At 40.4% G+C, this 27969-nt stretch overlaps 2 protein-coding genes across 5 annotated transcripts; one reads left to right on the plus strand and one right to left on the minus strand.

The window, feature by feature from the left end:
* Window positions 1–125: 125 nt before the first annotated feature.
* Window positions 126–27925, minus strand: TRAPPC3L (trafficking protein particle complex subunit 3L). Of its 3 annotated transcripts, XM_009681694.2 has the most exons (7): window positions 27711–27925; window positions 27166–27348; window positions 23196–23243; window positions 21525–21622; window positions 17806–17905; window positions 2138–2323; window positions 126–1074 (listed from the first exon to the last, which is right to left on the minus strand). In XM_009681694.2, the coding sequence occupies exons 3-7, from the start codon at window positions 23196–23198 to the stop codon at window positions 955–957; spliced, it is 507 nt and encodes a 168-aa protein (XP_009679989.1). In that variant the 5' UTR covers window positions 23199–23243; window positions 27166–27348; window positions 27711–27925; the 3' UTR covers window positions 126–954. The 3 variants fall into 3 exon arrangements, with proteins under 3 accessions (XP_009679989.1, XP_009679987.1, XP_009679988.1); XM_009681692.2 differs by lacking the exon at window positions 27166–27348; XM_009681693.2 differs by lacking the exons at window positions 23196–23243; window positions 27166–27348.
* On the plus strand, window positions 2342–8070 carry CALHM5 (calcium homeostasis modulator family member 5). 2 transcript variants are annotated; one of them, XM_068938111.1, is made up of 4 exons: window positions 2342–2792; window positions 2925–2951; window positions 3227–3345; window positions 6189–8070. In XM_068938111.1, exons 2-4 carry the CDS (start codon window positions 2939–2941, stop codon window positions 6576–6578), a joined length of 522 nt encoding a protein of 173 aa, XP_068794212.1. In that variant the 5' UTR covers window positions 2342–2792; window positions 2925–2938; the 3' UTR covers window positions 6579–8070. The 2 variants fall into 2 exon arrangements, with proteins under 2 accessions (XP_068794212.1, XP_009679985.2); XM_009681690.2 differs by having other exon boundaries at window positions 2342–3345.
* Window positions 27926–27969: the final 44 nt, after the last annotated feature.

Here is a 27969-nt window from a genome sequence, read left to right on the forward strand (position 1 = left end):
GTCTCTATGACGCTGGTATTTCTCTACATCTCAGTCAGGTTGTGAGAACAAAAGTCCACTATCGAGTGTGAGATACTGAACTGCTGATTACAGAGGTCAGGTAGAAACACACAATTACCCACAGATTGGTGGTATAGCAATCTCCGAATTTTTATTTCAGTTTTCTTAGGTGAAGTACAGATCTGCAGTAACTACACATTAATTACGCCAGGCATTGGTCAGTTTGGTCATGACATCAATGCTCTTGAAGATAACATGGAGGTGAGAATTGCAAAAAAGCTTAGGTTTGAAGCGACACAAATATTGCTGTGGCCATCAGAGCACCAGGGCCTGCCATGTGTATAATGCTGAACAAGGCATTTCAGCCAAACTGCATTTGGGCCAGAAAGGCCCATAACAAACCATTTCCTGCCATCAGTTAAATTTCATCTCCGGTATCAAAGGGAAGAGGATGTTCAGTGTAAAGGGCAATGAATAATAAATCATGACATCTCAAAATAGATCCTTCACAGTACGAAACCGCATGCAGTAGTCATAGGGAGTGAATTTACTATTCCTAATCACAAACAGCCAGGGAAAAATGCATCTCTTAACAACAAAGCTTTGAAACTTTACCAGTAGACAAAATGGGAAGACAGTCACATTCAGCTGAAAAAGGTACGTGTGATATTTTGGATCCAACATGCAGAGAGAAACTGAGATAAAACTTTCATTGAGCTCAAAAGCATGGTTATGTGAGAGGAAAGTAAAAGGATGAAGCCGTTTTGATCTTTTATAGTGATATCTGTATCATGATAATGAAGATTTTTCCCCCCACCTTGTGCTGGCTTTCTGACTCTCTTCACCTTTCAAATTTATGAATGATTACAGCCAATTAATTCCTGCCCTGTATATCTTCTTCAGAAACAAAAGGAGCAAAATACTCCTTGGTAAGTGTTCCTCCCGATGTTTCTTTCATTTATTTCTTTTCTGCTTTTTGTCTTCAGCCTTCTTTAAAAATACAATTCCTATTTCAGTCACAGCATCACCCTTCAGCTTGTCTTGGAGGAAGGTAACTTCTGCTGCTAAGTGAATCTAGAAAGAATCAAGACAGATCAGGTAAGTAAATACATTTCTTCCCTTCCTATAGTATAACTAGTTTTTTTCTCTCTCTTACCACAGGGGGACCCTCTTTCTCAGGATTCACAAGAAACAGATTTCTATTGTTTATCATGCTTTTTCAAATCAAAATAATAAAAAGGAAGTTTATGTACATGACAGAAATTGCACAATATACTTCAATGTAGTGCTTTGCTTTGTTCTGAGAACTGAAATCATGTAGTTGATGATTCTGTGATCACAGCATTTCCTATGGTCATATATTGATGCTTATTATTTGTTAATGTCTTACACAAGCTACTATAATTTTTCAGTTGATTTACATAAATAATACTTACATAGCTTTAATTTATTCTGAAACATAGCAAATATAACTAATTAGATTTTCACTGGCAAAAACATAATGAAATAACAAATGTTATCTTTCAGAAAATGGCACAGACTCTGTAACACAGTCACTTTCAAATGATGAACGTCATGTACCCTTTTGTAAAAGCCTTCCATTTAAGAATAAAATATAGAATACCTTCTGATACACTTCTGACGCTTTGATTTTAAAATTATACTCATTCACATTTTATTCTTCTTTAATTTTCTTTTTCATGAGATCTTGCAATTATGTTGCTGTAACTTGAGAATATTGTTTATCTTCATATATTTGGAAAGAAACAGGGATGGCTATTTTGGGTACAACTATGCTGCTAAATGAATTAGGGTCAGAGAGCAGCAGGGAAGCCCAGCATAGGACCTCTGGCTTTGCACGTCCCTGTTTTGACCCATTCCACCAAGCACTTGAACATGAATCAGCAGCTGAAGGACCCAAGCTGAAACAGGGCAGATGTGAGCCAGCTTGTGCTTCTTTACTTTACTTTAGGATCCTTGATCAGTTTGTCCCTCTTTTATTTAGATGTAGACATTTAATCTGAGAGAGAGATTAAACACTACTAAGTTTCCTTCTTTTATCTCAGCAAGGGGTTTTGCATTCCTGTTTCTCTGTATATTAACAAAGAGAGGAGAAAACAGACGTGTATTTCCTTACCATCTCCAAGGCGCCTCGAATCACTCCGCAGAGGAGGTTACAATAGCAAAGTGATGCTCGACCTGCAGGGAGCTCCTCCACAAAGTCCACTAATGGGTTCTTGTCCAGGATTAAGGAGAACTCATTTCCCGCGGCACTGCTGCAGCTCACGCTAGGGGTGACACCAAGGTACATCTTGAAAGCAACCTGCAAAAGGATGATACTCTTCCACTTGAACCTGTTGTGTTCTTTCATTAAAGTTACACTCCCCCAGGACTATTAGCATCCATATCAGGTCCGTAACTATATGGCAGAAGACTTTGATAAGTCACAGATCAAGAACTCATGTAACTGGTGAATGTGTGCTTCTACTCTGATCTGCAACTACAGTTAAAAAATAAGAATAAGATTGCTGAGATGGCAAATTTATTTGCCCATAGGGTATGGTCTGTGTTTCTTACACTACTGATTAATTTTTGCTGTAAATGCATAGCATCTGCTTTGCTAGTGAAAGGGTCCCACGTGAGTTTATTTATGCAGACGGTGACATCATTACTCTAGCTAGACAGCACGAAACCAGACAGGCTAGGAGGAGACTAGCTGAAGCGCTCTCCCTTAACCCACAACTACCGACTGCTACAACACAGACAAAAGTGTCTTGGTTTTTATTTCTTTAGTGAGTATCAGACATGGATGGTTTCCAGACAATTCTGAAATTCTTTATGAACCGGAAAACTGCTATTGGTTACAGTTTTATGGCTCTACTAACAGTGGGAGGTGAACGTGTATTTTCTCTTGTTGCTTTCAGATGTCCCTGCAGCAATGAAAACTTCAGGTATGGTTTGGTATTTCTCTTCGCCCCAGCTTTTGTTTTGCTAGTTATTGGATACTTCTTGAATAGCAAGACGTGGAAACTCTTTACAGGCTGCTGGGTGAATCCCAGAAAAATATTCCCAAAGGGGAACATCTGCCATTTCTTTTATGTCTTTGGACGTATCACTTTAAATGCTCTGGTAGCCCCAGTAATGTGGCTCTCTGTGGCTTTGCTCAACGGGACTTTCTACGAATGTGCCATGAGTGGTTTGAAAAATCCTGCCTACTTACATGCAGTTTGTCACAGCAAATCTGACAAGTGCTTTGAAGAGCTACACAAGGTAGCCTGTGGCAAAAGTACCATGTCCTTTCCAGAGAGTGAGGAACTCAAATTAACTCTTCAAGCACAGTCCCAGGTAAGAAAAATAACTTAAGATCATTATATGGTTTGAACTACTGCTTTGACTGATCTGTGAAAAATCCCAATGGCAGATGCTAAAGTAGCTCCCTAGCCCTAGGGAGTCCCACGGAAGTCAGGATCACTAAGGCTACCAAAACCTAAAGCTTCTTCCTTAATGAATGGAGAGAAATCTAAAGAGAAAAACAGTATCGGATTATCTGAGGAAGCTGAACCAAGACACGGCACCCTATTAAAGCGATCTGTTCTATTTTTAAAAAGTCCATACCAAACTCTCCTATTTTATACTATCTTGGATGCTGGAATGAAGTCTTGGGTCACTGACAATGGGAAAATGCTAGAAAATAAGCTTTGTGATACACTGCTTGTATAACTTGTTTATATTTGCATTCCTCTAATCCCACATTATGAACTTGCTCATTTCACTACTTTGTGAAATGTTTTCCTCCTGCCTGGAAAAAAGAAGAACCACTAAAATAAAATAAGCAGAGGATGCAAAGCTGAGACCATATTACATTTTCCTATATTGTTTTGTTATGGTTTTATTCATTGCCTTGTAATGTAAGAAAATTCAGAGACAGAACCATCAAAACAAATGAAAAAAGGAAAAGAAATACTGCAGAAATGATGAAAAGATTTTGTCAGACAATTGTGTCCATCAGGTACTGTTTCCAGCCTAGGAGACAGTTTTGTTTTCAAGTCCTCGTGCAAATAGCACAATGCTGCAACGGCTGGAATGCAGGCAGATTTAATTAGGTGTTTTCAAAAGCAAATAATAAATAGTTCTTAAGACTTTAAATTGTATGTATAGGAAACAGTGAAAGACAAATGACTCAGCTGATAGCATGAGAATATATAGATCCATTCTCAAAGCTGAAAGAAAGTCAAATGGTGCTGAAAAGGACAGTATCTCACATATCCATAAATATGATCAGCTAGCACAAAAATGACTGGAAAATAAAGAATGTGAAGCTGTTCTTCCATATCAGTCCCTAAGCATAATTGTTCATCAAGCCTCTCTATTTCACAGATCTCCCTGACGAAACTTTCTGTATTTCTCTCAGATAAAAATAGATTTTAATTGCTTTGTTGCTGTTGCTGTTGCTGTTGCTGTTGCTGTTTTTAAATCAGAGGAGTTCACATGAGGCAGGTTCCAGTTCTCCATATCATCACCATTAAAATAGTGCATTGGAAATCAATTAGGATTCATATAGGATGCTAAAAAAATGTGTTCCACACTGAGATTTCTTACACTGTTTGAAAAAAAAAATTAAAAAAATCTCTCTCTGAAGATGTGGTACATTGCACTGGAGTAGATGGATGAACCTATTGGCTAGGCCAGTGCCACTAAGCATGAAAAAACTGTGTTCGCTTCTCTGCTCTCCTTACAGGAAAACATCCCGCAGTGGGAATTTCAGTCGAATTTTTCCACAGCCTGAGCCATGGCTCTAAACATGGAAGCAGCTTTTTGCCTTTAAAATGTTCCTAACAAAAGTTTTGTCCAACTCTCAAGTTGCTACAAAATAATTGAGGGATGCAGAAAAAAATGTATCTCAGGAAAAGAAATCACTGCCTGAAACCACTGCAACTGTTCTTAATCACTGTGCAAATGAACTAGGCTCTACTGGAATGCCAACAGAAACTTTTCAATATACACATTATTTCTTCTTTCTTTTACCCTCTCCTCCCAGCATACTAACAGGCCTGGAAAAGAGGATGATTTGGGTTTTGACATAAAATTTATTTTCTACCTCAAAAGGCTGATTCATCAAAGTAAAAAAATTTAATGGGGATAGTTTAGAATTCAGTGAATTTCCTGGGAAAAGAGTGAGGGGAAGCTTTTTTAGTTTAAAACTATCATTTATATTCTTGTTAGCTAATTAATACTAAAATAGCTTCATTTTTTTAATCAAAAAGAACTCAGAAAACAGCACATCTCAAACTGGTCAAAAATTAAAATATAGATTGACCTAGGCCAAAAGTTACTTACCTTTTTGTCGTTTTCTGATCTGTCATGATTCTGATTTTTGTGTTTTAATCTTGGTTGGTTGGTTGGTTAATATTATTTAATGATTTCAAGAAATCAAAAATATTTTCCTTTCAGTAGTTAGGACAGCTTATTCTCCCATCTACACACTTTTCCCTTTCTGGAAGGGGAGGAATTGAGGAATTCAGATGCGCTACATATCAGCTCGTTATATTTTTGCAATAAATTGTCATCAATTATCCTCTCTAAATTATTGAGACATACTCCTGCTCTCAAGTCCACTTTGTTTTCTGTATAACACTGCTCAATCATTTTATTTTTTGATGGATCATTTAGACTTTTCTTAGGTTTTTCATGTGAGAAATTATACATAGTCTTGTAGTTGAGGTCTAATTTGAGATGATCTGTTCAGCTCCTGCATCTGCTATTGACTTCGTACCGGTCGAATCTCTTCAACTTTCGTCATCCAAGTTCCCTTTGTTATAAAACAGGGCATTTAAAACTGCGGCTGTCTGTCCCTTTGTGTGCAGACAGCCTCTAATATAAGCCAACTTTTCCTGAGAGTTTTACTTTCCACTGTAAAAAAAGAATTGGGTTTCCCTTTCCTTGGAAAAAGGTATCAAAATGAGCAATATTGAGAAGTCTTGATACGGACTTTTTCCATTCCCTCTTTGGTCCAGATGTGCAAGCCCCATTAATATTTATGCATTAATACTAAATGAAAACAGGAAGAGGCACCTGCAGTAGGGCCCAGAGAAGAGCGGCAGGCCCTCCGTACAAAGACTGGTCACTCTGTCAGACAGTCTTGATTTAAGTGGAGTTTTCACTTGGGACTGTTTCTTTTGTTTTCCCAGATTTTAAGCTGGTGTGTGATAGTTACCACTGCTCTTCTGTCCCTGCTAACTACGTGCTGTGCCAGCTGCCAGTCGAAAGTCAGCCACCTCCAGCTAAAGTTCTGGAGAACGTACGTGGAGAAGGAGAAGGAGCAGCTGGAGCAGATTTTCCAGCTGTATGCCACCAAGCTGAGTGAACGAAACCTGAAGAGCTTTTTTGAGAACACGGAACCAGAAGCTGTTCCCCTGCCAGCTTTTCAGGCATGGGAAGATGCTTCTCAGCTCTACTCTTTCAACAGTGGTGAACAACATTATAGCACAATTCATAGGCTAGTTGAGAAAGGCCAGAAAGAAATCGGTGAGGAAAGAGAGACAGTGCTGGACTTTGTAGACAGAAGGGAAATACCATAAATTGCATCGATTTTCAGCCTTTTTATAATAACTTGCTAGTATAGCCTATTGCTATATGTTTTAGTCTCTCTGGTTCACAACGGCCTTTCTTCTTGTTCACTTTCCATTCCAATTACATGCTTGCTCCAAAAAGATGGAATGAAATTATTTCTCTGCATCAGTGAGAATGGTTTAGTCCTCAATGTCACCAAAATCTCATGCTTTGCAAGCACTGGCTCTGGATCAAGAACTGATCCAAAAAGGACAGCATTGACAGAAAAAAAGGACTGAACAACGACTTCTGAAAAATAGATTTAACTACTTCATATGTAAAACATATAGCATGCCCATCCTATATAAATCAAGAGACTATCATAAAGTAATACCATTTAAAAATTCATATATATAATAATAGAAGAGATATGTGGCTTTTTGACAGTCCACAGGAGGTAAAGGTTTTGCTTTCAGGTCTTTTCTCAAGGCACACCTCTGATCTGAGGCACCGCGATCCCTCAAAGTAACTGTGTGCTTTCAGTTTCCTGATGCACCGATAATGCTGTGGATAGTCACATCAGTCAGCCCTGACCTTCTAGTCTCTGAGACATTCACAAGGGACGTGGGACAGTCACATCTATTGACAGTGAGGTTCTTGAAGTGGGCAAATCTGACAGTCTTATAGGGTATAAAGAACTTGAGAGTCCCAAATAGTTTCACAGTTCGGTGTTTTTGTAAGAAAAAAAAGTTATTTTAAAACATAATCAGAGTAGTTGTTAATGCTTTATTGCAATAATGAAAATGTATCATTGATATTTTGCCTCCCCAGACTAGTTGGTATTAGCTTCTACCACTCAGTATCTGGGAAACTTCCCTTTGCATTGGAATAAAGATCTGATTTTTGGTGGATTTTGGACACCGGGTGCAGCCTGTAGAACTGCAGAATACTGTTTGTACTGGGCCTGCAGCCAACCTAAGACAGAGAGGCTGGAAGGAAATTCCACATTTTAAGACAACAAAGAAAATATTTTTGCAGCAGGCTGATTTTATTTTTCTTAATATCTTTGGAAAGTTAGAATGTGTCTGGGCAAAGGGAATTAGCAGGCAAGGCAGGTGAGATGACTGCAGAATCAGAATTTCTGATAAATGCGTTTTATCCTTGAGCTCTGCGTTTTACCTCATGTGCTTGGAATTCACAACGTGGCTTTCATACGGGGTGTCCAGAATATTTGCAAACATTGTATTAATGGGGAAAACGGGGAAGAAAGTTTCTGCCAAGCTTCTTTCCCAGGGGTGATCGGCAGGTTTTTATGCTGCATTTTACCTCCCGTCTCCTTGAGCCTGAAAAGAATCACATTTCTACATAGCTCAGATCAGATTCTTGTCAACAAACTAATGCAATCCACCCCACTGTTCTGTTTTCAGGGCTCATACTCATTGTGCTCAGTAGAAGGAAAAATTTGTCTGCATTTACAGTCCATTACTCCTTTTTAATAAAATACAAGAACTAATTCCATTACGTGCTTAGAATTTTCACTCTGTATTTTGAAGAACAAGTGGTCTTTAGGCAAAGTTATAGTAGTATATTTTACATCAGCTGCCCCATTTTGCAGCACACTTAGAATGCGTTATCATTTTATGCCCAAATTTACGTGCTGCAGACGAAAGCACAGAGGCAACGTTGTCAAAATGAAAGTCACAACAGCAGGCATGTCTGACATCAATAAGTCAGACCTGCAGGTGGTCAGATAATAAGATGATTTCACTTTGCTAAGTATTCATGATAGCAAACGGCCAGAGCGTTTGGAAGCCCTGCTTACACAATGGATTATGTAATCCATTGGAAGGATGCTCTGCAAAAAAGTCATTTATATCATGGGTCTTCTCAAGAAGACCCTCCTGCTCAAGCAGGGTCCTCTAGAGCACATTGCGCAGGATGATGTGCAGATAGCTTTGGAATATCTCCAACGATGGAGACTACACAACCTCTCTGGGCAACCTGTGCCAGTGCTCAGTCACCCTCACAGGAAAGTTTTTCCTCAGGTTCACACAGAGCTTCCTATGTTTCATCTTGTCACTGGGCACCACGGAGAAGAGTCTGGCCCCATCCTCTGACATCCACCCTTCGGACACTTATACACATTGGTAAGATCCCCTCTCAGTCTTCTCTTCTCCAGGCTGAACAGGCTCAGCCCTCTCAGATTTTCTTCATAGGAGAGATGCTCCAGTCCCCTCATCATCTTCATAGCCCTTCACCGCACTCGCTCCAGGAGCTCCACGTTTCTCTTGTATTGGGAAGCCTAGAACCGGAGTCCTGATTCCAGGTGTGACCTCACTAGGGCTGAGCAGAGGGGAGGGATCACCTCCCTCGACCTGCTGGCAATGTCCTTCCTAATGCAGCCCTGGATTCCATTGGCCCTCTTGGCCACAAGGGCACATCACTGGCGCATGCTTAACTTGTTGTCCACCACAGCTCCCAGGTCCTTCTCCAAAGAGCTGCTTTCCAGCAGGTCAGCCCCAGCCTATACTGGTGCCTGAGGTTATTCCTCCACAGGTGCAGGACCTTGCACTTGCCTGTGTTGAACTTCAGGAGGTTCCTCTCTCCCCAGCTCTCCAGCCTGTCCAGGTCCCTCTGAATGACAGCACAGCCTTCTGGTGTGTTAGCCTCTCCCCCCAGTTTAGGATCATCAGCAAACTTGCTGAGGGTGCACTCTGTCCCTTCCTCCAGGTCATGGATGAATAAGTTAAACAGTACTGGACCCAGTGCTGACCCCTGGGGGACATCGCTAGCTACAGGCCTCCAAGTAGACTCTTTGCCACTCGCCACAACCCTCTGACCTCTGCCATTCAGCCAGTCCTCAATCCACCTCACTGTCCACTCATCCAGCCCACACTTCCTGAGCTTGCCTATGAGGCATTGCCTATGTGATAGGAAATAGTGTCAAAAGCCTTGCTGAAGTCCAGGTAGACAACATCCACTGCTCTCCCCTCATCTACCCAACGAGTCAATCCATCATAGAAAGCTATCAGGTTGGTTAAGCATGATTTACCTTTGGTGAATCCATGCTGACTACTCCTGATCACCTTCTTGTCCTCCACATGCTTAGTGAGGACCTCCCGGAGGAGCTGTTCCATCAGCTCTCCAGGGATGGAGGTGAGACTGACAGGCCTGTAGTTCCCCGACTCCTCCTTCTTACCCTTTTTGAAGACTGGGGTGACATTGGCTTTCTTGCAGTCCTCAGACACCTCTCCTGATCTCCAAGTGCTTTCAAAGACGACAGAGAGTGGCCTAGCAACGACATCTGCCAGCTCCCTCAGCACTCGTGGATGCATCCCATCAGGGCCCATGGACTTGTGGGTGTCATGTTTGCCTAGATGATCCCTAACCTGATCTTCCTCGAACAAGAGAAGGTCTTCTTTTCTCCAGACTTTTTCCCTGGTCTTCAGGGTCCAAGACATTTGTACGTTTCTCCTGACATTCATACAGTCAGTCTTTTACCTGCCAGAATGTCTACTAAAAGAATAAATTGCAACACCTGAGTCAATCCCTATTACAGGGGAAAGTGCCTATCAGTAGCTTACCACATGGATCTGCTATCTGCAGGGCTGGGGAGGTGGTAATGCTACTGCCATAGTGCCTCACTTGCTTACTAGTGTGTCTCTGCAGCTCTCTGACATCCAAGCAGGCAATGGGAGTTCTCTCGTGTGGTTTGTGGTGCAGATCTTGTACTGTGAATGACAAGCAAAAATAGCCATTTTATGAAGGAAGAAGCTCTGGGTTCTGCCAAGCTCCAAGGGCTGTACCTATACTTTATATTTTGGGACAACTGGCCAAAACACAGAAACAGGCTCCAAGCTGGCCCCGGCAGCCTCAGCCATTCAGATGAGACCTGTTAAGAATCGACAGAAGATGAAGATCTTTATCATGTACAGTTTAAAAGAAAAGAACAAACCAGGTTCAATTCTTCCAAAGCAGGATCAGATACAGGTTTCTACCTCAAGACTGCTGCAAGAAAAGCCATAGCCACTGCTCTGCAGCCCAAACGCTCCTCTCTCCTACTACAACAACTATTTAAGCTCCAGGATAAATATCCCTTCCTCACTTGTCTGCTTTTCTCTTTCTTCCTGATAGATGCCCCAACACTTACTGCCCAGTCCCATCTCAGCTCCTTCCTAGGGAAGAGGAAACAGCACCTAACAGGATCTTCCTCTTCCCACTGCCAGGGTTCCTCTCCACCTCCCAGAGCTGCTTGTTCCCCTTCCTGCCACACTGATAGCACAAATAAGTGAAGGATTAGCAGCAGACACAAAAGGAAGGACATCCAGCACACTAACGGCATGATCAAGGAAGGCGGGAAGCAAGTGGGTTGATTTAGGGATGAGGACAAGGAAGATCTGCATGTCTGAGTCTTGTCTCCACCGTGCTGCAACAGTTGGGACACAGAGGTGAAAGCATTTGTGAGGGGGGAGGGCAGAGGAATTGGACCTCGGGCTTTTGGCAGCCTCTTCTACCGCAGGAGAAAGCTCCATGTGCCACACCTGAGCAGTCAGAAACATGTGAAACAGCAGTGTTTGTCAGCCCAGCATTCTCCATTATCATGTAAGGGCAATATCTCATCTCCCCCCTTACCCTGAGTCATTCTTAGAGGCCAGCAGGAGCTGCTGGGCGCATCGACAGGTCCTCCAGACAGAGCAGCACTGCGCCCACGAGCCCCGTGACATGACGCAGAGGCCATGTTTCTGCCCAGCAGGCTGCAGGTGTGACCCTGCCCAGCAGGTGTTTCTTCTGCACCCCTTCTCTCCCTGGTCTACCTTGAAGGGCAGCTGCTAAATATTACATGCAGCAATGTCTGCCTGGCAGGAATCTAAGTCCATCATGGGCCCTCCTTTGCAGGGCCTTGTTATTCTAGCTGGGTTTTCTTTCCAAAATGCTTGTGATTTAATACAATTGACAGGCAGCTCCAGGAAAACTTCTGTAAAAACAGACAAAAGTAAACCCTAGTTTAACCCTACATTTTCAACTAGAATCAGATTTTGGCAAGTTTGACTCTGTCCTTCCTTCAAGCAGCTATCACTAAAGCTGGTTTTTATCAGTGTTGCCCCTAAACTGAAGTTTCCCTGCTACTGTGGAAGCTCAGAAAGACATGGGGTTTATTGTTGACACTACTGAAACAAAGTGACAGGAAAAAAGATCAGCAGAATCAAAGTTTTCTCTTGGAAAATTTAGATTTTGCATTAACTCTGATATCCACTAAAGATATAAAAGCATAAATAAATCGGAAACTCTTGCTGAATTCTACTATATGTTCTGTCCCTCATGTTATTCTTTTCTTCTCCTCAATCAGAACCCAGTTTTCTCGTTTAAACACTCTTCTACCGTACAAGCACTGCTCTGTCAAACTCCAAGTCTTTTTTACAAGAGCAATAACTAGTTAAACATGCTAACTGCCCCTCATATGCTTTCAATTGAGTTTCAGCTGTGCTTTCCATTACAACTCTTTCCAAATTCTATTGTTCAAATTTCCGGTGTAAAAGCAAACTTGCATGGAAACTATGCAAAACCAGTGGCTTGTTTGCAGTGCCTTGGAGGACTAAATTAAGACAAAATTGCAAAGCAATAAAGTGAAAATTGAAAAAGAAAAGCCTCAGAGGAATAAGTAACTTAAGCAATTACAGAAGTAAGTTATTTAATGAGTAGAGATCAGAAACTAACTATTTTTAACCCAAAACTCTGTAAAACTGCCACACACAACTTCTCTGAGGGTAAAACAAAGGTCTTTTGGTCTTTCTTTGTGACTGCAAAAGAGAGAGAAGTAAAATGAACGAACAGGCTTGAAAAGTGCATCCATAAATCTCTCTGTCTCATTTCTATCCATATGGAAATGGAAATGGAAAAAAAAAAGAATGTCTATTTAGACACTTTTACAGGCTTACCTTCAAAATGACACCCATATGAAGCAAAAAAACGTTACTATCTTTCTTTCAGAAATTATAACTGCAGTTCTATGGGATTAGGTCTTGCTTAATGTCAAACAAGAAATCCATGCACAGTTAGGAATTAAAAATGTACCACTTGCCCTTTGTCAAGCCTCACCCAGCAGACCATCTTTCTTAAGAAGTAAGACTAAAACTCATTAACTTTTCGATGGTGCTCACATACAGTCTAGAATGATTGAGATAGTCAGGAAGCCACTAACTAATCAGTCCCTGTACATACTGCCATGGACTTTTCCTTACAACTCCAAACATTGTACGCATAAGTAATGTGGCAAATTAAGTCATAATACATGTTACTAAAAAAAATGAAGTAATAGTTTAGATGACATAACAAGAAGATTAATCAAGTACTAAAATTAATGTGCCCAGAGGGGAAAAGCAGACAGCCAAAACAAAAATAATGTTTTTGCTAGCATTTGGGAAGAGTAAGATGCTTCAAGCGCTTTCCTGTGCATTGCTGATTCTATGGACTTATAAGCTTTACTCCTCACAGTGCAGCATTTCATTTTTCAATTTACTGTCTAGTGCTCAGCATAGGAACCTGCCATATGCATTTCCTTCTCCCTGCTGAGGTGTGAAAATCAGTATTTACCAGCTTTTAAATTCTGTCAGCTTTTGTCGGATTTTCAAACCGGCCATATGCCAATATAGGGACCTAGTGTGGAAGGATTGCCACTGAGAGGGGGAGTCACATCTCTTCTCCTACAACTCTGGGGACAAGGTGGCTGGACCAGCCCAGCTGGGGTAGTACTCTTTACAAACAGCTCCAGAGAGTGCTGTGTGCCTGAGCTCCAATCTTGGCATGTACAACCTTGCTGCACTCAAGGAGCACTGCACTCCCCCAGGAAAGCCCGTCTCTCCAGCTACTGCTTTTGCACAAGGCATTTTTCCTGAGGCTCAGCACTGTATTAATACAGCAATGGGGCATGTGAGCCAGCACTAGCTCACAGGGGACCAGGGGGGTCTAGCTGGCCTGCTCCCACCTGAGGCACACAGAAATATCTCCTGCGGCATGGTGGCATTCTGCTACAGTAGATGAGATAGCTCTAGAGTTTGATAAAAAACTAGAAGATGATAAGTTTTTTGTTGAGATCCACCATGCAGAAGTTTTGCAAGCAGTGGCTGAAGTATAAACGTGATTTTTTAGGGTTTTTTTAGGATGTTTTAGCAAAGTTATCACCCTCATTACAAAAGTAATCCTTATTTATCCTCAGACTAAATTCTGAATCCAGTCTTGGATGTAACTTCTGCAGCTGAGCTTTGTTCTCAGTATCATCCCTCAGGAGCTTTCCATTTTCTTGTCCTAACTTGCCAGTGAGTAGAAAACCTAGTTTTAATGGGGCTTGTTTTGTCTGTTTTTATTACATTCCAGTTGCAACCTTGCAAAGTCCCAGTACCAACAACATGAGGAGTCGGTGAGCACCACAGGGACTCACTCGCTTCGGCTAATCATCAGACTACATTGGCCATTCTCCAGTATAAATTAGCTGTAAATCCCAGGCTCTGCAGTCTGATTCACTGGCTGAAATGTTTAATCTTCAGTCATAGAAAGCGACTGCTTTAGGTTCACCATTCTCCTCATACTTATTTTATTAAAATGACAGGCCAGTTTTCTATTCCTCATTTTATGTTTTTTCCTTTACTTTATATTTTCCCCTTTAAATGTAAATGTTCTGCAGTGAGCACCCACAGCCTGACCTTACAAAAGTCTTCTTTGCTTTCTAAAGGACTGCAGGACAACAGCTACATTTATAGGATGCTTAACTTTAACTACTTTAACTGCTTAACTGCTTTAATTACTTTAACCTTTTTACTGGTTTTACTCCACACATTCACCCTTTAACAGATTCGTACCTAAGAAGAGTTAATATTTAAACATTTTCTGCTTGCTGATAACCCTACTAGTGAGCAGTTAAACAGTTCATCCAAAAAGTTGTGTAATTTTGATCCAACAACTTGAACAGCATATTTGCAGTTACTTGCTGGGTCATTTTATGTATTCTTTTTTTGGTATTTGTCTCTAAAAAATATGTTTGAAGACTACTTCAAAATTGTTTTGTCAAAGATATTTATAAATGCTTTGCGTGTCATATTTTGCCCCAAAAAGGTTACACTCCTACTACAGAATTCCTGAGTTTGCTAAAAATAGTCTTTTCAAGAGACTGCATGCTTTGAAGCTTGTTCCAGTCTTTCCAACTAATATTACTTCTCTTAACAAGTGTCTTTTGGAGTATAAACTTTAGCAAAAGGGAAACAGTGCGTTTTTCCTTGCTTCCATGGATAATTTCTCACTGAATTCTGTTGCCGAATCTACAGTACTGAAGAATGACCTGAACTGTACTACAGAATTGGTAAATAAAGAAACTGTGAGGATGCAGTTCAAGACCCAGCAAACTAGATAAAGGACTTGCATATGAAAATCCAGAGAAAACAAAGAACATATACCGCCTGGAAAAGATGAATAAAAAATGAATAAAAATATGATTTTGGTGCCTAGTTTCATTTTTTAAATGACACAATCTATTTTAATACAGCAATTGAAATGCTGCTTGTCTTATGTTCTCCATTCAGCTGCCCTCAGAATCGCAAATGGATCCTCTACCCTGTCTCAGCCTCCTTAGGAGCCTTGTTACATATCAACCTGATTCTGAGGTACATTACTCAGATTCAGAAGCTGATTTGAGATGCTTTATTTCAGGAATAATTTAGTTTTCACTCTTTCATGAAGTAACAGGTTCTGATTGGCATTTAGTAATGTCACCTTCTCTGCTTTGAAACTTTGGCAGATCACGGTATACATGCATGTTTTGCACTTGTGCATGTGCAGTGATTTACTTTACAGCCTTATTAGCAATAGCAGATAGCTTTATTTCTACGACAGCCATCAGTTCCTCTATGACAAGTATTTTTCTGTTCTTCCATTTCAGTCAGATGCAATTTAGGTATTTCTGATATGGTTATTGCCAGCAGGATCACATATCACCTGGTAACATCTCTGCGCACTTTGGACTGGGATAATCCTGTGCTACTGGTATACCCCACTATCTTAGTTCACTGTATAGAAAACCCGGTGTTTCTCAGTTCAGTAGTCAATGTTTAAACATAATGTTCACATTTAGCTGCTGCTACTGGTAATTCTAAGCAATCAAAAAGCATGCCAGGCATGCTTTGGCCCCCAAAATAAGCAAATGGAAATGAATCTCAGTTCAATTAATTAAGAACTGATGCCCAGATCTCCACTTACAGCAAATGACCACTTAGTAAGCAGTTCTTTCTCCTAAAATATGGTTAATTTTTATCATCAGGAAAGGCCGAGCATAGCTGACAACACTTACCAGCTGAAGATCCTTAAGGACAAAAGGGATCATTCCCAGTGGTCTGACTGGATATTAGAAAGTCTAAGCTAACTGAATAGCTCTGATATGCCACCACATTTATAGTGGAGCAGCAGTCTAAAGGGGCTGGACACCCTGTGGACTTCTTTAGCAACTTCCCTGGGAGATCTGGTTTGGCCTAGGGGCAAAAATATATTTTTAAAAGCCTCCATATTGCCACTGAGCTTCCTCTCAGATCTTTATTGTCTGATAGTAGTGCAAAAGACTGCTCAGTGCAAGGGAATTTTACATCAAAGATGGGAGGGAAGTACCCACATTGATTTTATCATTTTAATTTGTGGATAGTAAAGATAATTTTGCTCTCTCTTTTCTTACAGTTCCTCTCTTCTTCCATGAAGTCTTGCTTCCACATAAAATCCTGCAGCTTCTTCCTATCATTACCATTTTTAATTTTTTTTTTAATTCTGCAGAGAGTTCAGAGGGCAGGAATAAGAATGTCAAAATTTAAGACTGCAATAGACCGTTAAGGCTTACGTTCCTAGAAGAGAAAAATCAAGGGAGTATATGCTCTGAAGTTTGTTAAAAGTGGATCATTTTTATTGTTTCCCAAATCACAGAATCACAGAATGGTTGAGGTTGGAAAGGATCTCTGGAGATCATCTAGTCCAACCTCCCTGCTCAAGCAGGGTCACCTAGAGCACATTGCACAGGATGATGTCCAGGTGGGTTTTGCATATCTCCAGCAAAGGAGACTCCACTACCTCTCTGGGCAACCTCCGCCAGTGCTCTGTCACCCTCACAGGAAAGAAATTTTTCCTCAGGTTCAGATGGAACTGCCTGTGGTTCAGTTTGTGCCCATTGCCTCTTGTCCTGTCACTGGGCACCACGGAGAAGAGTCTGGCCCCACCCTCTCAACACCCTCCCTTCAGATACTTGTAGACATTGATGAGATCCCCCCTCAGTCTTCTCTTCTCCAGGCTCAAGAGGCCCAGCTCTGTCAGCCTTTCTTCAGAGGAGAGATGCTGCAGTCCCCTCTAATCATCTTGGTAGCCCTCCGCTGGACTCTCTCTAGTAGTGCCATGTCTCTCTTGTACTGGGGAGCCCACAATTGGACACAGGACTCCAGATGTGGCCTCCCCAGGGCTGAGTAGAGGGGCAGGATCACCTCCCTCGACCTGTTGGTAACACTCCGCCTAATGCACCCCAGGATACCCTTGGCCTTGGGCACATTACTGGCTCAAATCCTCTAGCTGGAGTAGAAGAAAACAACTTAATCTGCAGCAAGCAAAAAGAAACTTTCTTACTCTTCTAATGGTAGAACACCTAACAGGCTACTAGGAAAGACTGTGGATTCTCCTCCATAGAAGAATCTTAAGATCAGGCTAGCAACTGACATTAAGATCAGGTTAGGTCAGAGTCTGGCAGCCCCTCATAGGCTATACTCCACTTTGAGTTTTCTGTCCTCAACTCTTTTGTAAAACTAATACATATGTGAACAAAGCCTGTGATTCTGGTGACCCTTTGTGGTAAACTCACCATTGTGGGCTTAATAAGACCATCTGCAAAATTCTTGACTCGGTAAACACCATATTTTTTGTGCTTTGTTGAATATTTTCCTTTCCAATCTGGTATTTACCCATTATGCAGAATACTGGCAGAAGGAGGCAGAAACTGACATCTCCTCTCTGTAGTCATACCTCTGTGTGCTGCTAGGCAATGTAAAGCTATAGATGAGAAAAAAGGCCATATTTAACACAGTGGAAGCACGTGTCTGATTGTGGAAAACAGTCATTTTTGATAGACAATTACAATATAGCAGAAGATGTAGGTAACACAATTCTGGAGCCAACTGATAAAAGAAAGAGGGAGAAGCTGAGACCACTGAAGGTGACCAATCTCTAGAGAATACAAATCTCACTTACCTGTGCAATCACGTCTGCAGTTTCAGAATAACTGCGGCATTTTTTCACAGCTGAGCGAGCTAAAAAATCTTCAATCAGCCTTATGCCAATGCCATACCCCCTAAGGGGAAAACAAAGAAAGTTAACATTCAGAATGGAGTATTTCTTCCCACCTGCTCTCTCCCTAATCTGTCTCTTGTGCTTTCTCACAAAACAGCTGCATGTTCCTGAGTGAATGGTTTTGAGGACATTAGATCTTGCTGGACCTGATTCTTGTTTCTACCACATTTTTCAGCATAGGAGGCCTGCTCTTCACTTAGTCATATAAGAAACTGTATTCCTTCAAAATCTTCCTACTTGGCAGGCATGATATGAGTGTTGATTATATATACTTTATACATACATATATCTATATAGAGATATATAAATATTAGCTATTTTGTTTATTATATGTGTATTTAATACATAAATAATGTATAAATGAATTCATTCTGATTCATACTGTCTTATTACTAAAAAACTTAGCATAGGATTTTCTCCAATCCTATGGTATTCCCAGAGTTCATCTTATGCTGTCTCTAATCAGCCAAAAAAAACCCAAAACAACTGCCCCTTCAAGTCACAGCATTCATCTCTGGGGTTGGTATGGAGTTTATCTAATCCTCAGCATCCTCACTGCAGAGTTCTAGTGTCAGGCAAACCTGTAGGAAATGGACTCACAGCTGATCCCTTTCACTTTATCCTCTTATCCTCTTATCTCTTCACCTTTTTTTTTTTTTTTTTGCTCTTCCTCCACATTTCCTTTTTTGTCTTCTTTCTCTCTAACTTGGCCTCTCCCTTCACCTGCTAATTGCAGAAAGAATCCAAAGGTTGCTAGTTAATATACAGTTTGCATTTTTCTTTTAAAACACTACAATTTCTGAGAAATGAAAGGGGAATATAAAAGATGAAAGTTAATGAGATTTTTCATACAACAAATACTCATTTCTAGCTCTCATACATTAACATAGGTCAGTAAATACCTAGTGTATACAATAGAAATGCTTATTTATATTATGGCAAGCATTTTTTGAAAAGGGAAGAGTTTATGAGATTGACACAAATGTAATGAAAAAATCTGAACCAATTCAGAATACTTTTATGGAATTTTTTATTTCCATTTAAGTGGATATTCTTAACCTCTGACTGATTGTCAGAGGTCTTACATGCTCCGTAAAGCAGGCTATAGTCAGTGGAAGTTTCTCACTGATTTTGTTTCACATCTGTTGACAAGAAGCCAAAAAGTGATCTGATGTCTAAAGTGATGACAAGATAAAAAGTGTTTCTGGCAGAGTAAGGTTCAAAATAACAGTATGTAATGCACCAGAAAACTATGAAATATTTATTTATTGCCTAAATATCAATACCAATAATGTTAGTAAATTTGTCATGAGCAGTTAGCAAGGTATGCATTATAGATGTACAAGACAGTATTTAGATCCTTTTAAAATTTTATGCCTCAGATCTGCAAAGCCAAATGAATAATAGACTGACAAGCAGCTATCTGGCAACCGTACAGTGAAAAAACACCCCTTCTGACTACAGATTATATACATACATATAAATATTAAGAGAGCTTGGAGTACTGTTCCCATCTGCCTCAGGACTGATCTACAGAGTCAATTCCCTAAGCTCAGCTGTTTTCATCTTCACAGAAGTCAGGCTGAAGTCATAGTACATGAATAAAACTTATTATTACTTCATCACATCTTCCTCTTTATCAAGAGAGAAAAAAAAATAAAAAATTTAAACTATTACAGAAACAGCTGTAATAATAACAATACAAGGCATAAAATATGTCTCCACACCTCCCCAAACTGCTTTTTCCTAATTTCTGCCATAGCATTAGAAATAAACACTTTTTTTTCCTGATATGTATCATTTTTATCAGAGCTAAATGAGGGATTAATATTAAATAACTGCCAGAGGGATGGTGATAATTTTCATTTTGTGAATAAATCACTTTTTTTTCCAAATTAAGGATTTTTTTCTCACTTCTATCAATAGGTATTGAACTATAGCTTGTTTGCAAACTTTCAGTCTGACAGTGAAGTATCTACTCTGTTCAGTGTGATTGTTGCACATCACTTGGTATGTCTGTTTTTCCTGAAAGTATGAGTTCTTCTAATAAGGATCTCAATGTATCCTCTTGACAACCAGTTCAAAATTGGCTACTGTCTGATTTTTTACGTTATTATTTTTATAGTGGTAATGCCTAGGAATCTCAGTCAGAATCACAGCATCACAGAATGGTTGAGGTTGGAAGGGACCTCTGGAGATCATCTAGTCCAACCTCCCTGCTCAAGCAGGGTCACCTAGAGCACATTGCACAGGATGATGTCCAGGTGGGTTTTGCATATCTCCAGCAAAGGAGACTCCACTACCTCTCTGGGCAACCTCCGCCAGTGCTCTGTCACCCTCACAGGAAAGAAATTTTTCCTCAGGTTCAGATGGAACTGCCTGTGGTTCAGTTTGTGCCCATTGCCTCTTGTCCTGTCACTGGGCACCACGGAGAAGAGTCTGGCCCCACCCTCTCGACACCCTCCCTTCAGATACTTGTAGACATTGATGAGATCCCCCCTCAGTCTTGTCTTCTCCAGGCTCAAGAGGCCCAGCTCTGTCAGCCTTTCTTCAGAGGAGAGATGCTGCAGTCCCCTCCTCATCTTGGTAGCCCTCCGCTGGACTCTTTCTAGTAGTGTCATGTGAGGCCTCCTCCAGGCTGAGTAGAGGGGCAGGATCACCTTCCTCGACCTGTTGGCAACACTCTGCCTAATTCACCCCAGGATCCCATTGGTCTTCTTGGCCACAAGGGCACATTGCTGGCTCATGCTTAACTTGTTGTCCACCAGGACTCCCAGGTCCTTCTCTGCAGAGCAATCACGTGATCCTATACACCTAGGATCGTCCATTTCCAAAGAGATTATCTGTATAAAAATCAATTCTTAACTGATCATTCCTGCCATTTCACTCACTTCTGTATGCTATTTTTAAAGCCGAGATGCCAGGCTGCCCCTAATCCAGGGGGAAAGAAAGACAGCCACTGCAATAGGACAGTTCAGAGTACCCAAGTTAGACACCTGAATTGCGCTCTTAGGGAAGGCTATTGACTATAAAAAAAGGTGGCCCTTTGACTTAGTCATTTAAACCAAACCCCTAAAATCTGGTATTGTGACCACCAGTTACCAGTCCAAGTCACAAAAACACTGTGCAGCTAGATGAGGGAAGCACTGGGAAGGAAGGCCACAAAGAGAGTGGACACATAAATGCATGTTAGCTAGCAAACACCTGTGAGAAAAAAAGAGTTTGAATAGTTTTAAATACTATGGAGGTGAAGAAATAGAACAGGAGAGTTAATATGGAAATTCAAAAAGGATACATGGAGGAAGGAGATGGAATTTAGAAATTTATATTATTAATTAGCTTAAGAAAGGATTAACAAGGAACAAGTGTCAGCTATTAGAACAATCCCCACACTCTTCTTAAAAGAACTGAAAAGTTAATTGTTGATTTTCTTTATGCATAAATAAATGTTACTCCTGTTGACAGAATATTGAATCTTATTCTCATACTTCGTACAGCCTTAAACAAAGTTCTGGAACTCAAAAAATAACAGATATAAAGCTGAAAGGGGACATGCAGTTAGATAAACAGCATTATGGGTGAAGCTGAATATTTTAATGCTGAGTAAATGGAGTACTTACATTTTATCTAAACAGCTGTTGACATCTTCATCTTTTTCATAGTCCTTACACAGCTGGGCTACCAAAGCCCCATATGTGAGCACAAAAAGTTCTCTGCTCTGCCAGATAAAGGTGGAAATTGAGAATGAAACAGATGAGGCTCAAACTCTTACCACACTTTTAAGCTGCTTCTGTATTAAAAACAAATAAAAATACTCTTTACATTAAAAGCAAATTTTTATCCATGAACAGGTAATCACTGAAATCTGCAGTTCAAGTCTGACAGAACCTAATTTCATCATCACTTGAGTCTCTGTGTGGAGACTTTGCTTGTATGAAACACCATTTGCTGGGACAACTACTTTCATCAGATAAATTCTTGAGTCCTATAACAGCACATATGAATGCTGGATTGATCAATGTCATTAAATGCCATTGAAGATCAATGACAAGCATTCAGTTGTGGGAAGAATGATTGAGGGAATGAGCTATTGGTCTTTTTACAAGCTGAACAACAATTTATGAAGAGAAATTCCAGTTGCTTCAAAAAGGTACATTTGATTTGATTTAAATCATCAGTTGCTTCCCCCAAAAATACAAAGCAGATACAAAAAATAATAGTTCATAACAGTAAAAAAATTACTATCACTCAGCACAAGTGTGAAGAAGAAGAAAACAAGCAAAGCAGAAAAGGATCAACCCCATTAACATTTCTGTTTCTTTACAAATCTTTACAAGTAACTTGTGTTACTATCTATACTAGCTCTCCAAGTGCCTAGACAGTCTCATCGTGACATTATTTCCACCACACCTATGTAAGCAAAAGTAGGTCCTACTGCTAATGTAATCTGCTTTTACAATGTCATTTCCTGTCAATCAGCAGAAGGTAAATGCTTATGCATCCTGACAAGAGTTGATTACCTAGATTTGGAAATACCAGTTTCTTTTAGAGGATTTATTTACATTAGGAAATGTGGTCACAATTAACTAACAAACATCATTAACTAACATTACTTAACATAACCTCAACCCATCCTTAGTGTAGATTCATTTTTTCTCCTTCCCTTTAGCAAACAAGTCCATCTTCTCCAGTGTAGGCTCAGGCATCTTTTGCTGACTCAGACTTATGGCCATCACCTGCTTGTGGAGTATCTCTGCAGGCAGGTGCAGTTAGCAGGCGTGTGCTGACTGATCATTTAGCCTACGTGATTGAACAGACAGCGTCATCAACATTATCTGAGTTTCTTTCCAATACGTTGTCGGACCTTGCTAGCAGCTGAAGTTAACTAGAGAGCATTTATATCAACTGCTCCATCACCGGATTGCCAATGGTGGAGCTACCAGGAGACAGTGACAGCTATCTAGGGAGATCCTTATCTACTGCCTGTGATGCTGGGCACGGACTCACACAGAGAGGGATAATCTCAACAGACGTGACTGAGAAGATCTGAGGAATGCAGAGAACTGCCCAGGCCTATACGAATGTTTAGGATCTCGTATAATATAACAGATACAATGCTTTAGGGGGAGTCTATTAAAAAACAAGATGATTTTTCCCTAAGGAAAAGATTCTGGGGTGTGTGTGGGGGGGGGTGTATACATATATATATATGTATATATACACGTTTAAGGAAAATATTCACTTTTGAATCTCTTAGCTACAAAAGTATAACAGAGATATTTGCTGCATACCATGTGATGTGCAGAAGCAGAGGAAGAAACAGTAGGTAAATGCCAGTCCTACAATATAAAAAGAAGTACACGGAAAAATCACACGGGTTCATGCAATTCTTTGTGCGTCTTTCAATGAATAGCAAAAAAAAAGGAAAGACAATGTGATGCTATGAAATGTAAATGCAATTTAAAGAGAAATGTAAATCACATTGGCAGGAATGAGTTTCACAGCCCAGTCCAATGCAACACTGGCCTATGATTTGGATTTCTTAGTGATGCCACACCAAAATGATCATAAACAGTAGATCTTAAACTGTAATTGAAATCAGAATGAAATATTCTGGTTTTGTCTTACTTTAGCTTTAGGTTTTCCATGTGCATGTCACAGTTCTATTATTATTCAGGTGGAAAGCCATATCTTCTAACACTTGCCCCCTGAAAGCTAGACATCTCGGTCCAGAATGGCCATCTAAGACAGTGTCCATCAACAAAGAAGAAAGAAAGTGGCAGCAGAGGGCAATCGAGCCTATCGAACCAGCATCTGGTTTATGTGCCTCCTTGAAGCATCCTCCTTCTTTACTTATAGTGAGGGAATAGGCAATCAAAAGCAGATTCCTATAATTTAAGTGGCTAAGATTAAAAGGAATGAATCCCACACTTGGTCTGACTAACTAAACAAGACTGGCTGAAGCTCATTTAAGACCTTTTTTAACCATTCTTAAAAGCTAATGTTTCAGCTGGTTAACGCAGAAGTTGTGGCTGGTATGGCTCCACTACGTGAGTGAGACTGAGGGGATGGGTAAGGAGCACAGCTGCCTGCCCAGGGAGCAGAGCTGCATGGTGCCCTGCAGCATCGAGAGCAATGGAAGGAGTCAAAGTCTCTGCACAGATCCTGTCACGAGAGCTAGCCTGCGATCCTTAGCTGTGCATCAAGCTAGAGGAAAGTATTTTTTTGCTCATGCTCCAGGGTAGGATCCTACTCTATCACCTCCACAGCACCACAAAATTGACTATATTTAGTAGGTGCAGTGGCTGGCCCTTAAGAGAGGGTCTATTTTAGCTCTCATTAATCTTCTTGGACACAAATTCAAGAAAGTACTATTGGCCTGCGGCAGCTGGGTAGACTAGAGGTCCTTTTCAGCTTATAGCCTAAGGAAAAAATAATAGTAAATACCAATGAAAGAAATAGAACAAATCATGCAGGAAAGGAAAGAAGGACTTAGTAGAAAGACCTCTTCCTGTTCCCGTTGCACCAAGGGTTTGGAGTATAAGGAACGCTCCCCTTTTAACAGATCACAGTTAAAAATATTAACTAGTTTAAGACCGTTTCCTAAACTCTCCTTGGTGATAACTCCTATTTACAATAATATTGCAGACTTTGCCAAATTCTAGTTAACAAGATTTTGATGCGGTAAATGGATTTTGCACAGGTTCTATATTGTTCCGCCCTCCAAAAAATACATTGTTGCAATAAGGTAAATGCCTTAGAGAAACCTAAGCATACTGTATCAACATAATTATATTTATTAGTCACTCTCGCAATCCAATAAAAAAATCAATTTATTTGACAAAATCTTTTTCCCATAAACTCATGCAGATTTACATAAATTATATTATATTGCTCTATTTTTTTTGAGTGGAGACGTTTGTCATCCATTCTATTTCCCCTTTTCAGATATTGGCAGAATATTAATTGACCTAAAACCTTCTGGAACTCCTCCACTGCCCCATCTCCTATCAAAAGTCACCACTAACTATCCAGACAGCTCTAAGGCTTTCAATAAGGAATCTAAGTTCCTGAAGATTTTGGGTGGAATTGAGCCATCCGAATACAAGAGATATCTCTCTCTCTCCCACTTGCTCTGTCATTTAATGACTATATAACCACAGAAGCACATAAACTTACCTGGCATTTGTATCTTTGACCCTAAAGCTCTCTAGACACTTAGACCTCTGCTTTTCAGCATGCCCAGACTACCCCAGTCTTGGAAACCCTGTGCCTGTGTCTTTCGTAAGCCTGTTCAGAGTCTGAGAACTAGGATAAAGTAAAAAAAAAAATGCCCATAAGTGCTCAATAAGTGAGCGTGCAGAAAACATTGTCACTTTGTTTCCATTATCGTTCTTCAACATTATTTATATTCTGTTCCTTACTAGCAACTTCCTCTCTCTTCAGTTCATTATACATAAGTATACATATATCCATGTCACAAGTACACTTTTAGATGCAACCATTTCCTCTTTAAAGTGCAGCACTATTGTTTTGTTTTGTTTTGAAATCAGTGTGGCCTTATTTCTGTATTGTGTTAGTTTGGCTTTTTGGACTTGCAGTTAAATATTGCTGAACAGTTAACAGTTTTCATTCTTAGATAGAGATGCTGAGGAAACTTAGTATTAGCAATGTGTAACTTATATGAACCCTGAACTCTCTGTAAGAATGATATTTTCCCATTACACACTCTGCTTTAGCACACAGGTCTTCTACGTGATTGTCTGGTCTACAGCAGAAACAATACACAATACTGGCTGCAACGAATCCATAAGCCTTTTAGAACAATATACTGAGGACAAATTCTAAGTATAATCTAAGGTCTGACCATGCAATGAGTTCTCACACAGATGGAGCCCCGAGTTCCTAATGTAATCACTGGCATGGATACAAAGACTGACCAGTAAAGAGCTCACGTGAAGTCTTATGTCAAAATATTTTTATGTGTGTATATATTTAGTTATTTTACTGGCATGTGTCACTGAGAGAGATCATATACTAGGTGGTGGACTGAAGTTCCATGGAAAAAAAAATATGATATTCGGAAAGTGTGTTTTCTTCCTGAACTGAAAAGTTGTTGTGACACAAGAGTGTTTGACAGGTATATAAATCCTGGGCTGGAGAACTCACAGTCCCAGCCGGCCCTTGGCAAACACCGCAGCTAGGTGGGAGTATGAGCAGAAAGAGGACTGGCAGGGTGTCCCGGGACAGGCTGCTTCTGGGAGGGTACAAACTGCATTGACCTTCTCCTGTGCCATCCTTCCAGTAATGAGCACAGCAAGTTTGTGCCCTGGGCAGCAAGCTGCACTTCCTACCTCTGCCTGTGTCACTTTGTCACTTTGTCACTTGAGACTTCCACTGCTGCCTCCTACAGCAGCCCACATCCCTCTTCTTTCATCCTTGTGCTGCTTTGTGACCTGGTTCATCACGAATATGGAGGCCATAGTATAAAAGAGGTTTCACCAATCCTACTGCTTGTTGAACTAACTATACCAGTGGACAGATTTACATCACATTGACTTTCTTATCCGGACCTCTGCATGAGAGTCCAGGCTAGACAAATTGTGTTGTTGTTGTGTTTGTTGATGTATTTCTAAAACACTTAGTTTTAGAAATAAATGGCTAATGTCCAAAGCCACTGTGACATCTAGTTCTCACTGAAATAAACTCTGAAGTGCAAAGAAATGGCACTACCTCCAAATGAGGTGACTCACTTTATGTTTCAAACCAGAATAAATCATCCCTCTTTTTTGGGAAAGATGTTCATCTGCAAGATTAAAATGTCATAGGATCCAGGACAAAAGGTTAAAGGCCTTTGAATAAAATTTTACTATCTGAATTTGTCATACGTTAGACACCACAGCCAAGAGCAAGAAGGAGAATAATTGGTAACCTTAATGCTACAAAAGAAACTTTTTTATCATCATGCAGATAAAGAAGTCCTCTTGAGAAATTTTTGCATGCAGTGTATTTAAAACAGTTACTGAAACTTTAGGAGAATAATAACATGAAGTGAAGAAAAAGAAAGAAATTTTGGTCTATATAACTTCTACTTGATGTAATTCTGTGCTATGAGATTAACGGTCAAAGACAACAGACACAGTTTACCACTGTTTCTCAAGTATCAGATATGGGCCTTAAAAACCAGATGTTATGATCCTGTGAAGGTGCACTGTGCATATTAGGAGGATGAAAAAGGACCTCTGCTCATGCAACACAAACCCCAAAAGAAGATGTGGTCTGCTATCTAGGAAGCACGCAGTGGGTAGCAGGTGTGCTGCAGCTTCAGCTGAACCATCTATTCCTGTAACTGCTTATGTGATAGAGATGTGGCTGGCACAGCTTCATTTCCCCAAATTAGCAGCAGGGTTTTGGCCTCAGGATTCATGCTGAGGGCAGAACTACCTGAAAATCATTTCATATCATTGTCAAGGTAGCTGGAGAGATATCAAGGTTCCTAGAGCAAATCTTAGTATTACTGCTCAGAATCAAGCAAACTCCAAGTCCTATGGACAGTCTTTTTTTCATGCCACAGCTTTAAAGCTGGCAGCTTGTTGGCAGCTCATAAGAGGGTCTCACAGTACCCACACAAGCTGCCCTCATTCTCTTATTGGCAGATTCATCCCTAGAATTTCTTTCTGAAGCCTGTTTCCTTTCTATACTTTCAAGTTATTCTGAAATCATGACGGTACAAAACACATTAATACAGTAACAGCTGATTCTAACTCCATACACAATTTTAGTTGCAGGTTATAAAAAAGTCTTACTATTTTGTGATTGTCTTGCTTTCTTCCTGGTGGTCGTGACATGTTCCTTGTGTAACGCTTGGAGTACTTGACTGTCAGTTTATATGTCTTCTTCCTCAAGCAGCATGTTCTTCTCTCAGTTACTGTATTTCCTCCTTCCCTTCTCTAAAGTTTTCTCCTTTCTTCTCTTCTGCCTTTGCAGGAGATGTGTTCGCTGCATTCTGTAATGCTACTGATGCTCCTCCTATTCTCTGCGTGCACTAAGCCCTTTGGGAGGAAT

This window comes from Struthio camelus, chromosome 3 (genome assembly GCF_040807025.1).
Source record: "Struthio camelus isolate bStrCam1 chromosome 3, bStrCam1.hap1, whole genome shotgun sequence".
In the NCBI taxonomy this organism is placed as follows: domain Eukaryota; kingdom Metazoa; phylum Chordata; class Aves; order Struthioniformes; family Struthionidae; genus Struthio; species Struthio camelus.